The 11,662-nt window shown below is 33.0% G+C and overlaps 2 protein-coding genes across 3 annotated transcripts; both read right to left on the reverse strand.

The window, feature by feature from the left end:
* Window positions 1-947: 947 nt before the first annotated feature.
* LOC108213202 (serpin-ZX) lies at window positions 948-6,774 on the reverse strand. Of its 2 annotated transcripts, none has more exons than XM_064089106.1 (2): window positions 6,257-6,774; window positions 948-1,839 (listed from the first exon to the last, which is right to left on the reverse strand). In XM_064089106.1, the coding sequence occupies exons 1-2, from the start codon at window positions 6,704-6,706 to the stop codon at window positions 1,048-1,050; spliced, it is 1,242 nt and encodes a 413-aa protein (XP_063945176.1). In that variant the 5' UTR covers window positions 6,707-6,774; the 3' UTR covers window positions 948-1,047. The 2 variants fall into 2 exon arrangements, with proteins under 2 accessions (XP_063945176.1, XP_017240463.1); XM_017384974.2 differs by lacking the exon at window positions 6,257-6,774 and adding an exon at window positions 2,100-2,639.
* Window positions 6,775-9,202: 2,428 nt separating this feature from the next.
* LOC108211834 (serpin-ZX) lies at window positions 9,203-11,285 on the reverse strand. Its single transcript, XM_017383531.2, has 2 exons — window positions 10,584-11,285; window positions 9,203-10,129 (listed from the first exon to the last, which is right to left on the reverse strand). The coding sequence occupies exons 1-2, from the start codon at window positions 11,031-11,033 to the stop codon at window positions 9,338-9,340; spliced, it is 1,242 nt and encodes a 413-aa protein (XP_017239020.2). The 5' UTR covers window positions 11,034-11,285; the 3' UTR covers window positions 9,203-9,337.
* Between the last annotated feature and the right edge of the window lie 377 nt (window positions 11,286-11,662).

Consider the following 11,662-nt stretch of genomic DNA (forward strand, 5'->3'; position numbering starts at 1 on the left):
AATTATGGAGGCTTTCTTTACGCGGCAAAGTATATATGTGATAATCTGTCTTTGTTGGATCTGGAGTGCTTTTCGATGTTTTTAGGTGATTTTGGTAGTTAGTCTGTTTGCTTATTTGGTCTTTGTCTTTGATTATATTTATATACTTAAGTCTTATCATAATCAACATTGAGGTAGTCTCCATATGTAGATCCAAGAGCAGGTCAGCGGAACCATAAATGAGGTGAGAACTTTATGTTCAAAGTATATATATTATGTAAAACTCTGCTTCGTGCTGCTTCATTTGTAAAATGCTCGGTAATGCTTAATATATAGAAAGGAGCAGAAAAGGTTATTGATGAATATTGTGTTGAAACTGATGTCGTTGCTGATACTCTGTTAAACTGATATAAAAAAAAAGTACGGAGGTTTTTTACGCGAGGTATGGAGATCAGACATGATCATATGACTTAAAGTGATACTTGTAAACTGAAACATGTTGTTCGAGTGAGTACGAATATATGAGAGCACTACACATATTATGAAAAGTTCATAGACACATCTGTACCAGAGAACTGATGCAGACTTTGACGAGGATCAAATTGCTTATAGAGTGGATCGAGAAACCAGTCGTAAGAACTGAAACCTTGTATGAATTGCTTCAGGTTGTGGCATGTTCCTTGCCGTATGGGAAGTACTCATTAGTAGTATTTGTTACTTTATCAGCACATCTGTGCTTCTCATATTACCAACTTATATCTCCTAAATATTTTCTTGTAAATTATGGGTTCTAGAGCATACCCGTGTCTTGCATGGGCTATAAAGCTAGTTGTAGTATAATCCAGTAGAGCTGCTCAATATACAGTTCTGATGCAAAATGTGTGCATTATATATTAACCTCTTTTCCCTTTTTCTCCTTTACTCTGTTTATTCTGTTTTAGTTGATATTTGAAGTTGAGATGACACGCTTGGCCAAGAAAAAATACAGATACCAACTTAGAATGATCAAATTGCGCATTACAAAAAGTTCCAACTGATTTAAAATAACTTAAAAGCTTTTGGTTTTTATCAGGTTGCCAGCAGTGGATTGAGCACAACACCTGTAAAAAATACTATACGAGATGTCTCTTCTCTTATCATGAACATGAAGGGGTGATCAGCCACGAATCCCCGAGGCTCAACTATCCGACAACCTCTTCTGAGCCTCACAGCAGTGCTGGCCGCAGCTTCTGTACCCCCCTCGTTCACTTCAATATATGCTTTGTGAAAAATATTGGAAACAGAAACTTTCTCACCGTGAAAAGAATGTACCAATTCAGTAAATTCCGCTACATCCATAAATGGTAAGACAAGTCCCAATTCTTTAATGATTCTTGATGCTTCAAACTCGAATGAGAACTTAAACTTTGGAATCCAGATACCATCAGTTAAATACTCTTTTCTGAAATAAAAATCTTGATTGAAAAATCCAGGAGTAGAATTAAAAGTTTGTATCATACTTTTCAAGCCATTGATCTCTTGGGGAAGAAAGAAGTACATGGCAAATTTTCTCGTGTCCTCGCCATTTTGATACGGGATTTTGAGAATTTTATAACCATTACTCTCCCGATAAAGATTTCGTTCTCCTTTCTTGGTGGTCATGCTCGGAACTTGAACAATCTGGCCATTTAAAAGCTTAAAGGCTTTATTCCTGGACCTTTTAGCATCAAACTTGCTTTCCCAAGCACCTTTGAAGTAAAGTGCATTAGCAAACACAAGAGCTGTGTCACTGCCTAGACATCCAGAGCGAAGGAGCTCTTTTATGAGTCCTTTTGTTGCATCTTGAGCCCATTTATTTACTTCCTCTGTCACTTCACTAGCCTTCATACAGAACAAACAAATTTAACATGAGAAACTCTCATAAATATTTTCTTAGAGAACAACTATGGTCTATGTATAATCATGGTTGTAAAAATCGGGAACCGGGACTAATCTGTCCACCTACCAATCCTGAATTTATCAAATATTTTTTTCATAAATCGATAAAATATATTTTAAAAAGTAATCGGGACTAATCGGAAATTTTTCAATGAATGGGGGATCTTTAGAACAGATCGTATAATAAACAAAAGAAATAATACCCTGGTTGCGAAGTCGACAGCTCTAGCTTCAGCTTTATAAACATCTGCTAGTGTTCCTTTAAAAGAAGGCTTCAGACCAAAACTTTTATCAATCCAAGCTCCATTGACCATAGTTACCAGAGGACTTGCAGCAAGATTGTTGTCATCACCGACTTGTCTTGTCGTAATCTCAACAACCTTGGAAGACAAGGAGTTGAGATCATCAATGCTTTTGGATCCCAGAAAAGACAGTAGTTGATCCAAGGTACGGCCGGTTGCTCCAGTGGCTATCAAGCTTAAGATAATCTGAAAAGATACAGGCGAAATCACAAAATTTGAGGCCTTGTCAGCTTCTTCCAGCAAAGCATGATTTGCTATTTGAATACAAAAATCGGAATTTAGATCACAAGTATTTATCTGCTCCGGATTCTCCATTGTACTTCTTTCTCTCTTTTTTGAAGGGATCTCCATTGTACTCTGATACGCTTATCTTCGGATGGAAGAAACTCTTAAACTATCCACAATTTTGCAAGATGTCCCTCCACATAATCGATCAATATCAGGTTATATATAAAAAGACTTCAATATTGATTAGGATTTTATTAGGAAAGACTTTAATTTTGATTTCGACTATGAGTCTATGACAACGTTATATAATTTTTTCTTTAATAACAATAATCATTATACTATTATGAATAGACTTTTATATTGGTTATGATTTTATAGTTATTATTATACTATATATTAATATTAATTAGGATGTTATTATTGAATACTTTAATATTATTTAGAATTTTATAATTATTAATATTATTATGAAAAAACTTTTATATTAATTAAGTTTTTATTATTAAAGACTTTTGATTATGATTTTGTAATTATCAAATATCAACCAAAATTTAGTCAAAGTGATTCGGATAATATGTCTTTGTTGGATGAGGAGAGTTTTTCGATCTTCTGAGCTTATTTGGATAGTTAGAGCATCTCTAATTGTGATCTAAAAATCGAAATTTAAGATAGATTTATTCCAAATTATCCTAATTGTAGATTAATAATTGATCCAAATTTGGACAAGTTGTGGTACAAATTTGGATCACTATTATTCTCTCATCCAATTTTTTTTAACATTAAAATATTGTTAGAATATAATTAAAATGATGATTAATTATAAAATAAAATTTCAAAATACATAAAATTTCACAATACTTGAAAATTAAAAGTATGAAACAAAATAATACAACATAATAATTAAATAATAATATAATTTTAATAAAAACTAAATTATTGATTTAGTTGTTGGTGAAATCGGTTCTTATTGCTCCGAGATAATCAAAATACATCCCACATTTATTATTTTTATGTAAATTTTTAATACCTTTAATTTGTTTTGATGTACCGTTTTATCTTTTTTGAATTATTTTGTAACTTTTATCTTTATCTAGTTGTTGACTTTATTAATATAAGAGTAAATTTCAAAGTTGTGGCCAAAGTTTACACCGATTTTAAAAAAATTGGCCAGAGTTCCAAATTTTCAAAAAGGTGGCCAAATTTTGACTCCACTTTTCAAAAGTGTGACTCTCATTAAATGTCACTAACGGACAGAAGGGTAAAAATGAGTTCCAAATTTTCAAAAAAGTGGCCAAACTTTTGGCTTGCTTTTCAAAAATGTGGCTTCTGTTAGGCTCTCGTTAGTGACATTTAACGGGAGTCACATTTTTAAAAAGCGAACCAAAATTTGGCCATCTTTTAAGAATTTGGAACTCTGGTCAACTCTTTGAAAATAGGTGTAAACTTTGGACACAACTCTGAACTTTACTCTTAATATAATTAATGACGAAATTAGTTAATCTTTTTTTTTTTTGAAAATTTCTAAATCAAAATATATGAATATAATAATAATGAACTACTTATATTTATATTTGGATCATCAAAAGAATAAGATTTGAATCCGTCCTAAATTTGAATCATTTCTTAATCCAAATTTGAATCTATGATCCTGGTTGGAGTTGGCCTTGCTTATTTGGTAATATTTGTGTTTGATTATATTTATAGATATTTTAGTGTTGCCATAATCCAGGTTGAGTAGTCTACGTAGATCCAAGAGTGGGTCAGAGGAACCATATATGAGGTGAGAATTTTCTGTTCAAAGTATATATATTATGTAAAACTCTGCTCTGCGCTGCTTAATTTGTAAAATGCTTGATAATGCTTAATTTACAACAAGGTGCAGAAAAAGCTATTGATAAATATTGTGTTGAAGATGAAGTCGTTGCTGATACTCTGTTAAACTGATATCAGAAAATAATAAGTACGGAGGTTGTTTTATGCGAGGTGTGGAGATCAGACGTAATAATATGACGTAAAGTGATATTTGTAAACTGAAACATGTTGTTCGAGACTTCGAGTAAAGCCAGGAGCAGGAGTATATAAGAGCAGTAAACATATTATTAGGAATAGTTCATAGACACATCTGTACCAGAGAACTGATGCAGACTTTGACGGGGATCAAACTGCTTAAAAAGTGGATCGAGTAACCAGTCCTATGGAAAGTACTCATATTTTGTATCTGTTACTTTAGCAGCACACCAGTGCTTCTCATATTACCAACTTATATCTCCTAAATACTTTTTTGTAAATTATGAGTTATAGAGCATGCACGTGCCTTGCGCGAGATATAAAGCTAGTTGTTGTATAATCCAGTAGAGCTGTTCAATATACTGTTCTGATGCAAAATTGTGCAACATATATTAGCCTCTTTTATCTTTTTCTCCTTTACTCTGTTTATTCAGTTTTTTTTCTTGGTTTTTATACACCATTATCAGGAAAGAATTTGAAGTTGGAGAATAAACATTTGGCCAAGAAAAAAATACAGATACGAACTTAGCATGATCAAACTGCGCATTACAAAAAGTTCCAACTGACATCTTTCGGTTTCATCAAGTTGCCAGCAGTGGATTGAGCACAGCACCTGTAAAAAATACAATACGAGATGTCTCTTCTCTTATCATGAACATGAAGGGGTGATCAGCTACGAATCCCGGGGGCTTAACTCTTCCACAACATCTTCTGAACCTCACAGCAGTGCTGGCTGCAGCTTCTGTACCCTCCTCGTTCACTTCAATATATGCTTTGTGAAAAATACTAGAAACACAAACTTTTTCACCCTGGAGAGATTGTACCAATTCAGTAAATTCTGCTGCATCCATAAATGGTAAGACAAGTCCCAGTTCTTTAATGATTCTTGATGCTTCAAAATCGAATGAGAACTTGAACTTTGGAATCCAGATACGATCACCAAGATCCTCTTCTCTAAAATAAAAAATCTTGACTGAAAAATCCAGGAATAGAATTAAAAGTTTGTATCATACTTTTCAAGCCATTGATCTCTTGGGGAAGAAAGAAGTACATGGCAAATTTCTTGTGTCCTCGCCATTTTGATACGGGATTTTGAGAATTTTATAACCATTAATCTCCCGATAAAAATTTCGTTCTCTTTTCTTGGTGGTCATGCTTGGAACTTGAACAATCTGGCCATTTAAAAGCTTAAAGTCTTTATTCATAGATCTTTCGGAATCAAACTTTCGGTCCCAAGAACCTTTGAAGTAAAGTGCATTAGCAAACACAAGAGCTGTGTCATTGCCTAGACATCCAGAGCGAAGGAGCTCTTTTATGAGTCCTTTTGTTGCATCTTGAGCCCATTTATTTACTTCCTCTGTCACTTCAGTAGCCTTCATACAGAACAAATAACTTTAACATAAGAAAATCTCATCTTAGAGAAGAACTATGGTCCATGTATAATGGTTGTAAAAATCAGGATTCGGGATTAATCGTTGACATCCCGATTCAGGATTTATTGGATATTTTTTCGATAAATCGGCAATTTTAAGTTAGGTCAGAGTATGATCGGTAAAAATATATTTTAAAGAATTAATCGGGAATTTTTCAAAGAAACAACTATGTCCTATGTATAATCATGCTTGTAAAAATCAGGAATCAAGACTAATCGGTTGACCTTCCGATTCAGGATTTATTAAAGATCTTTCCGATAAATCAGAGATTTTTAGTCTAAGTAAGAGTATAATCAGCAAAATATATTTTAATAATTAATCAGGAATTTTTCAATGAACCGATCGGGGATCTCTAGAACAGAATGTATAATAAACAAAAGAAAGAATTACCCTGGTTGCAAAGTCGACAGCTCTAGCTTCAGCTTTATAAACATCTGTTAGTGTTCCTTTGAAAGAAGGCTTGAGACCAAAGCTTTTATCAATCCAAGCTCCACTGACCATTGTTACCAGAGGACTCGCAGCAAGATTGTTGTCATCACCGACTTGTCTTGTCGTAATCTCAACAACCTTGGAAGACAAGAAGTTGAGATCATCAATGCTTTTGGATCCCAGAAAAGACAGTAGTTGATCCAAGGTACGGCCGGTTGCTCCAGTGGCTATCAAGCTTAAGATAATCTGAAAAGATACAGGCGAAATCACAAAATTTGAGGCCTTGTCAGCTTCTTCCAGCAAAGCATGATTTGCTATTTGAATACAAAAATCGGAATTTAGATCACAAGTATTTATCTGCTCCGGATTCTCCATTGTACTTCTTTCTCTCTTTTTTGAAGGGATCTCCATTGTACTCTGATACGCTTATCTCGGATGGAAAGAAACTCTTAAACTATCCACAATTTTGCAAGATGTCCCTCGACCTAATCAATCAATACCAGGTTATATATAAAAAGATTTCGATATTGATTAGAATTTTATCATGAAGTACTTTAATTTTGATTTGGACAAAGTTATATAATTTCTTTTTGAAACAATATAATTTTTTTATTTAGTAACAATAATCGTTGCACTATTATGAACCGACTTTAAAACTCATATAATTTAATTTATGAAATAACTCGATAACTTTTTTCAAATAAACAAGATTCCATATTGACACCTAAGTACCAAAATTTTGTTATCAATATATATATTTTTAATAATTATTATTAAAAAACATGATGAATTTATTTTTTACATTTGTTTAGAATCATAATTTAAATATTTTTAAAATTACCTATAAATAATGCACATAATCAATCAATATACTTATATAAAAGAGAAGCATGGATCGTTCAAGTGGCGCCTCTATGAGAGCTCTGTTCTATTTTTCTAATTTTCTGTAATTTTTGGATGAAAAAATATCAAAAATAAAAATTGTCTTTTTTAGTTTCGGATATATTGGAAGAAAGTTTCATAACTACCTTTTTCAAAATATCAAAATCAAATCAGAATTTGAAACTATCATCATATTTTTGGAAAAGGTGTATATCAAAAACAAAAAGTACTTTTGATAAGTAATCTCTTCTCCAATCAACCCCAATAATTGAATCAAAATCAAATCGGAATTTGAAATTATCATCATAATTTTGGAAAAGGTGTATATCAAAAACAGAAAGTTTTTTTGATAAGCAGTCTCTTCTCAAATCAACCCCTATAAATTGACGTCAGACATCATAAAATTTAACACACAATTTTTTTTTAACTTATTTGTCTTCTCCATCTAATATATTAATGAATTACACTATGCTAGATGTTTATGCTAGATGTTTTGAATGGCGATATAGAAGATTGCTGATAAGAGTAAGAGTTCGTCGGATGTAGGATTCGGCAAATCTAAACACGGGAGAATAATATAGTCATGACATGATATTGATGGATGAAAAAGCCAATAAATTAATTGTTAGGCATATATGTTTGTTCGTTATTTTTTTATAATGTTTGTTTTGTTCATCGGACATATTTGTTGTTGTTAATTTTTATATAGTTTACTTTGTACACAGGAAAAGATTATTCATGCAACACTTCCACAATATCTGTTTGCTCGGTTCAAACACCTTTTAAGTGAAGGCTGTAGTTATAAACTGCGATCTCATCGATTTAAATTGATGTTTTTGCAGACACCCAATCCAAAAAAGGAAGGAATCACTAATAAACCTAGATTGGACTTCGTATGTCCCGAGATGATTAATTTTCGTACAACTACAACATAATGTCCATCCCAATTAAAATTAGGGATGGTTTCAAAATTGCATCTCAATATCTACGCACTATGTTAAACAAAACTAAAATTAAGATTTGTCGTGCTTTGAATCGTTAATTACATCTAAATTTTTATTTTCATTTTTTCACTCATGATCAATTTTTTTTTTAATATTGGTATTGTATCGAGATGTTTATATTATAAAATTTATTTTATTCTATAAATATTAATTTTGAATCATTAATATTTTATAGGTTGCCGCAAATTTATTTTATTTAAAAAATATTAATATTAAATCGTTAATATAATTTTTAATAGCCCGCCGCAACGCGCGGCTTCTCAACTAGTTGTGTATAAAAAGTCTATACATAATGATGTGGCAATTGATGGGTTGTTGATGTGAATGCATGGCCCATTCCAATTAAAATCCACATGTCATTATGTACAAAATTTTGTACAAAGTCATAAAGTATTTTTCATTGATAAATATTGTGTTGAAGATGATGTCGTTGCTGATACTCTGTTGATCAGAAAAAAATAAGTACCGAGGTTGTTTTATGCGAGGTATGGAGATCAGACGTAATAACATGATGTGAAGTGATACTTGTTAACTGAAACATTCTGTTAGAGTAAAGCCAGGAGCAGGAGTATATGAGAGCACTAAACATATTATTAGGAATAGTTCATAGACACATCTGTACCAGAGAACTGATGCAGACTTTGACGGGGATCAAACTGCTTATAAAGTGGATCGAGTAACCAGTCGTAATAACTGAAACCTCATACGAATTGCTTCAGGTTGTGGCATGTTCCTTGCCTCATGGAAAGTACTCATTAGTTGTATCTGTTACTTTAGCAGCACACCTGTGCTTCTTATATTTCCAACTTATATCTCCTAAATTTTTTCTTGTAAATTATGAGTTCTAGAGCATGCACGTGCCTTGCGCGAGATATAAAACTAGTTATTGTGTGTTGTATAATCGAGTAGAGCTGTTCAATATACTGTTCTGATGCAAAATTGTGCATCATATATTAGCCTCTTTTATCTTTTTCTCCTTTACTCTGTTTCTTCAGTTTTTTTTCTTGGTTTTTATACACCATTTTCAAGAAAGAATTTGAAGTTGGAGATGAAACATTTAGCCAAGAACAAATACAGATAGGAACTTAGCATGATCAAACTGCGCATTACAAAAAGTTCCAACTGACTTGAAATAACTTAAAAGCTTTTGGTTTTATCAAGTTGCCAGCAGTGGATTGAGCACAGCACCTGTAAAAAATACAATACGAGATGTCTCTTCTCTTATCATGAACATGAAGGGGTGATCAGCTACGAATCCCGGAGGCTTAACTCTTCCACAACATCTTCTGAACCTCACAGCAGTGCTGGCTGCAGCTTCTGTACCCTCCTCGTTCACTTCAATATATGCTTTGTGAAAAATACTGGAAACACAAACTTTTTCACCCTCGAGAGAATGTACCAATTCAGTAAATTCCGCGCCATCCATAAATGGTAAGACAAGTCCCAGTTCTTTAATGATCCTTGATGCTTCAAACTCGAATGAGAACTTGAACTTTGGAATCCAGATACGATCACCGAGATCCTCTTCTCTAAAATAAAAATCTTGATTGAAAAATCCAGGAATAGAATTAAAAGTTTGTATCATACTTTTCAAGCCATTGATCTCTTGGGGAAGAAAGAAGTACATGGAAAATTTTCTCGTGTCCTCGCCATTTTGATACGGGATTTTGAGAATTTTATAACCATTAATCTCCCGATAAAGATTTCGTTCTCTTTTCTTGGTGGTCATGCTTGGAACTTGAACAATCTGGCCATTTAAAAGCTTAAAGTCTCTATTCATAGATCTTTCAGAATCAAACTTTCGGTCCCAAGCACCTTTGAAGTAAAGTGCATTAGCAAACACAAGAGCTGTGTCAGTGCCTAGACATCCAGAGCGAAGGAGCTCTTTTATGAGTCCCTTTGTTGCGTCTTGAGCCCATTTATTTACTTCCTCTGTCACTTCATTAGCCTTCATACAGAACAAATAACTTTAACATGAGAAAATCTCATCTTAGAGAAGAACTATGGTCCATGTATAATCATGGTTGTAAAAATCAGGAATCGGGATAAATCGGTTGACATCCCGATTCAGGTTATTGGATATTTTTTCGATAAATCGGTGATTTTTAGTCATGTCAGAGTATAATCTGTAAAATATATTTTAAAGAATTAATCGGGAATGTTTGAAAGAAACAACTATGGTCTGTGTATAATCATTCTTGTAGAAATCGGGAATCACGACTAATGGGTTGACAACCTGATTCAGGATTTATTAGAAATCTTTCCGATAAATCAAAGATTTTTAGTCAAGTAGGAGTATAATTAGTAAAATATATTTTAATAATTAATCAGGAATTTTTCAATGAATCCGTCAATCTGGGATCTCTAGAACAGAATGTATACTAAACAAAAGAGAGAATTACCCTGGTTGCAAAGTCGACAGCTCTAGCTTCAGCTTTATAAACATCTGTTAGTGTTCCTTTGAAAGAAGGCTTCAGACCAAAACTTTTATCAATCCAAGCTCCATTGACCATTGTTACAAGAGGACTTGCAGCAAGATTGTTGTCATCACCGACTTGTCTTGTTGTAATCTCAACAACCTTGGAAGACAAGGAGTTGAGATCATCAATGCTTTTGGATCCCAGAAAAGACAGTAGTTGATCCAAGGTACGGCCGGTTGCTCCAGTGGCAATCAAGCTTAAGATAATCTGAAAAGATACAGGCGAAATCACAAAATTTGAGGCCTTGTCAGCTTCTTCCAGCAAAGCATGATTTGCTATTTGAATACAAAAATCGGAATTCAGATCACAAGTGTTTATCTGCTCCGAATTCTCCATTGAACTTCTTTCTCTCTTTTTTGAAGGGATCTCCATTGCACTCTGATACGCTTATCTTTGGATGGAAGAAACTCTAAAATTATGCATTTATAGACAGTTGTGGAAGATGTCCCTCAAGATGATATAATATTTAACAACGTTGTGCCCAAGAAATGAAAAGGCCGATCAAAACAAGCTTATGGGAACAACACGGAAAAAGCATTGGTTAATCATGCACAGTAAATATTAAAGACCTTTGTTTTGTCTATGTTAAGGTAAGACATATGAAACAAATTAAAACAGGTACTTAACAATAAAATACTGTACAAGTATAAATGTAAAATTAACAAGTCACAATCAGTAGTTGTCAAGATGTTATGCTGTTCTATTTCACTTCCTTAAGCATTAAGCTTTCAAATTAAGGGGCTGTTTGGCTGGGGTTAAAAGAAGTGACTTATTGCTTAAAGTAAAGAAGTGGATTAGAAGTGATAAGTTGGTTTGGACTTTAAGCTACCAGAAGTGTTTGGATACCGTGACTTATAAGCTACCAGAAGTTTTTTAAGTGTTTGGATAACTTAACTTATAAGTTGGTATTAGTTTGGTTTTGTAATATTAATAATTTGTTTCTTTTAAAAAATTAATTATAATTAGAAAAGATCTTTTATTGTTAATACGTGAAATATTTT

Source organism: Daucus carota, chromosome 3 (genome assembly GCF_001625215.2).
Source record: "Daucus carota subsp. sativus chromosome 3, DH1 v3.0, whole genome shotgun sequence".
NCBI lineage: Eukaryota > Viridiplantae > Streptophyta > Magnoliopsida > Apiales > Apiaceae > Daucus > Daucus carota.

Excerpts from the sequence above, each read along its gene's own strand:
- LOC108213202 (XM_064089106.1), bottom strand. The coding sequence starts at position 6,706 with ATGGAGATCCCTTCAAAAAAGAGAGAAAGAAGTACAATGGAGAATCCG. Across the intron at positions 1,840-6,256 it reads CTGTCGACTTTGCAACCAGG|GCTAGTGAAGTGACAGAGGA; the intron begins GTAATTCTTTCT and ends TTCTGTATGAAG.
- LOC108211834 (XM_017383531.2), bottom strand. The coding sequence starts at position 11,033 with ATGGAGATCCCTTCAAAAAAGAGAGAAAGAAGTTCAATGGAGAATTCG. Across the intron at positions 10,130-10,583 it reads CTGTCGACTTTGCAACCAGG|GCTAATGAAGTGACAGAGGA; the intron begins GTAATTCTCTCT and ends TTCTGTATGAAG.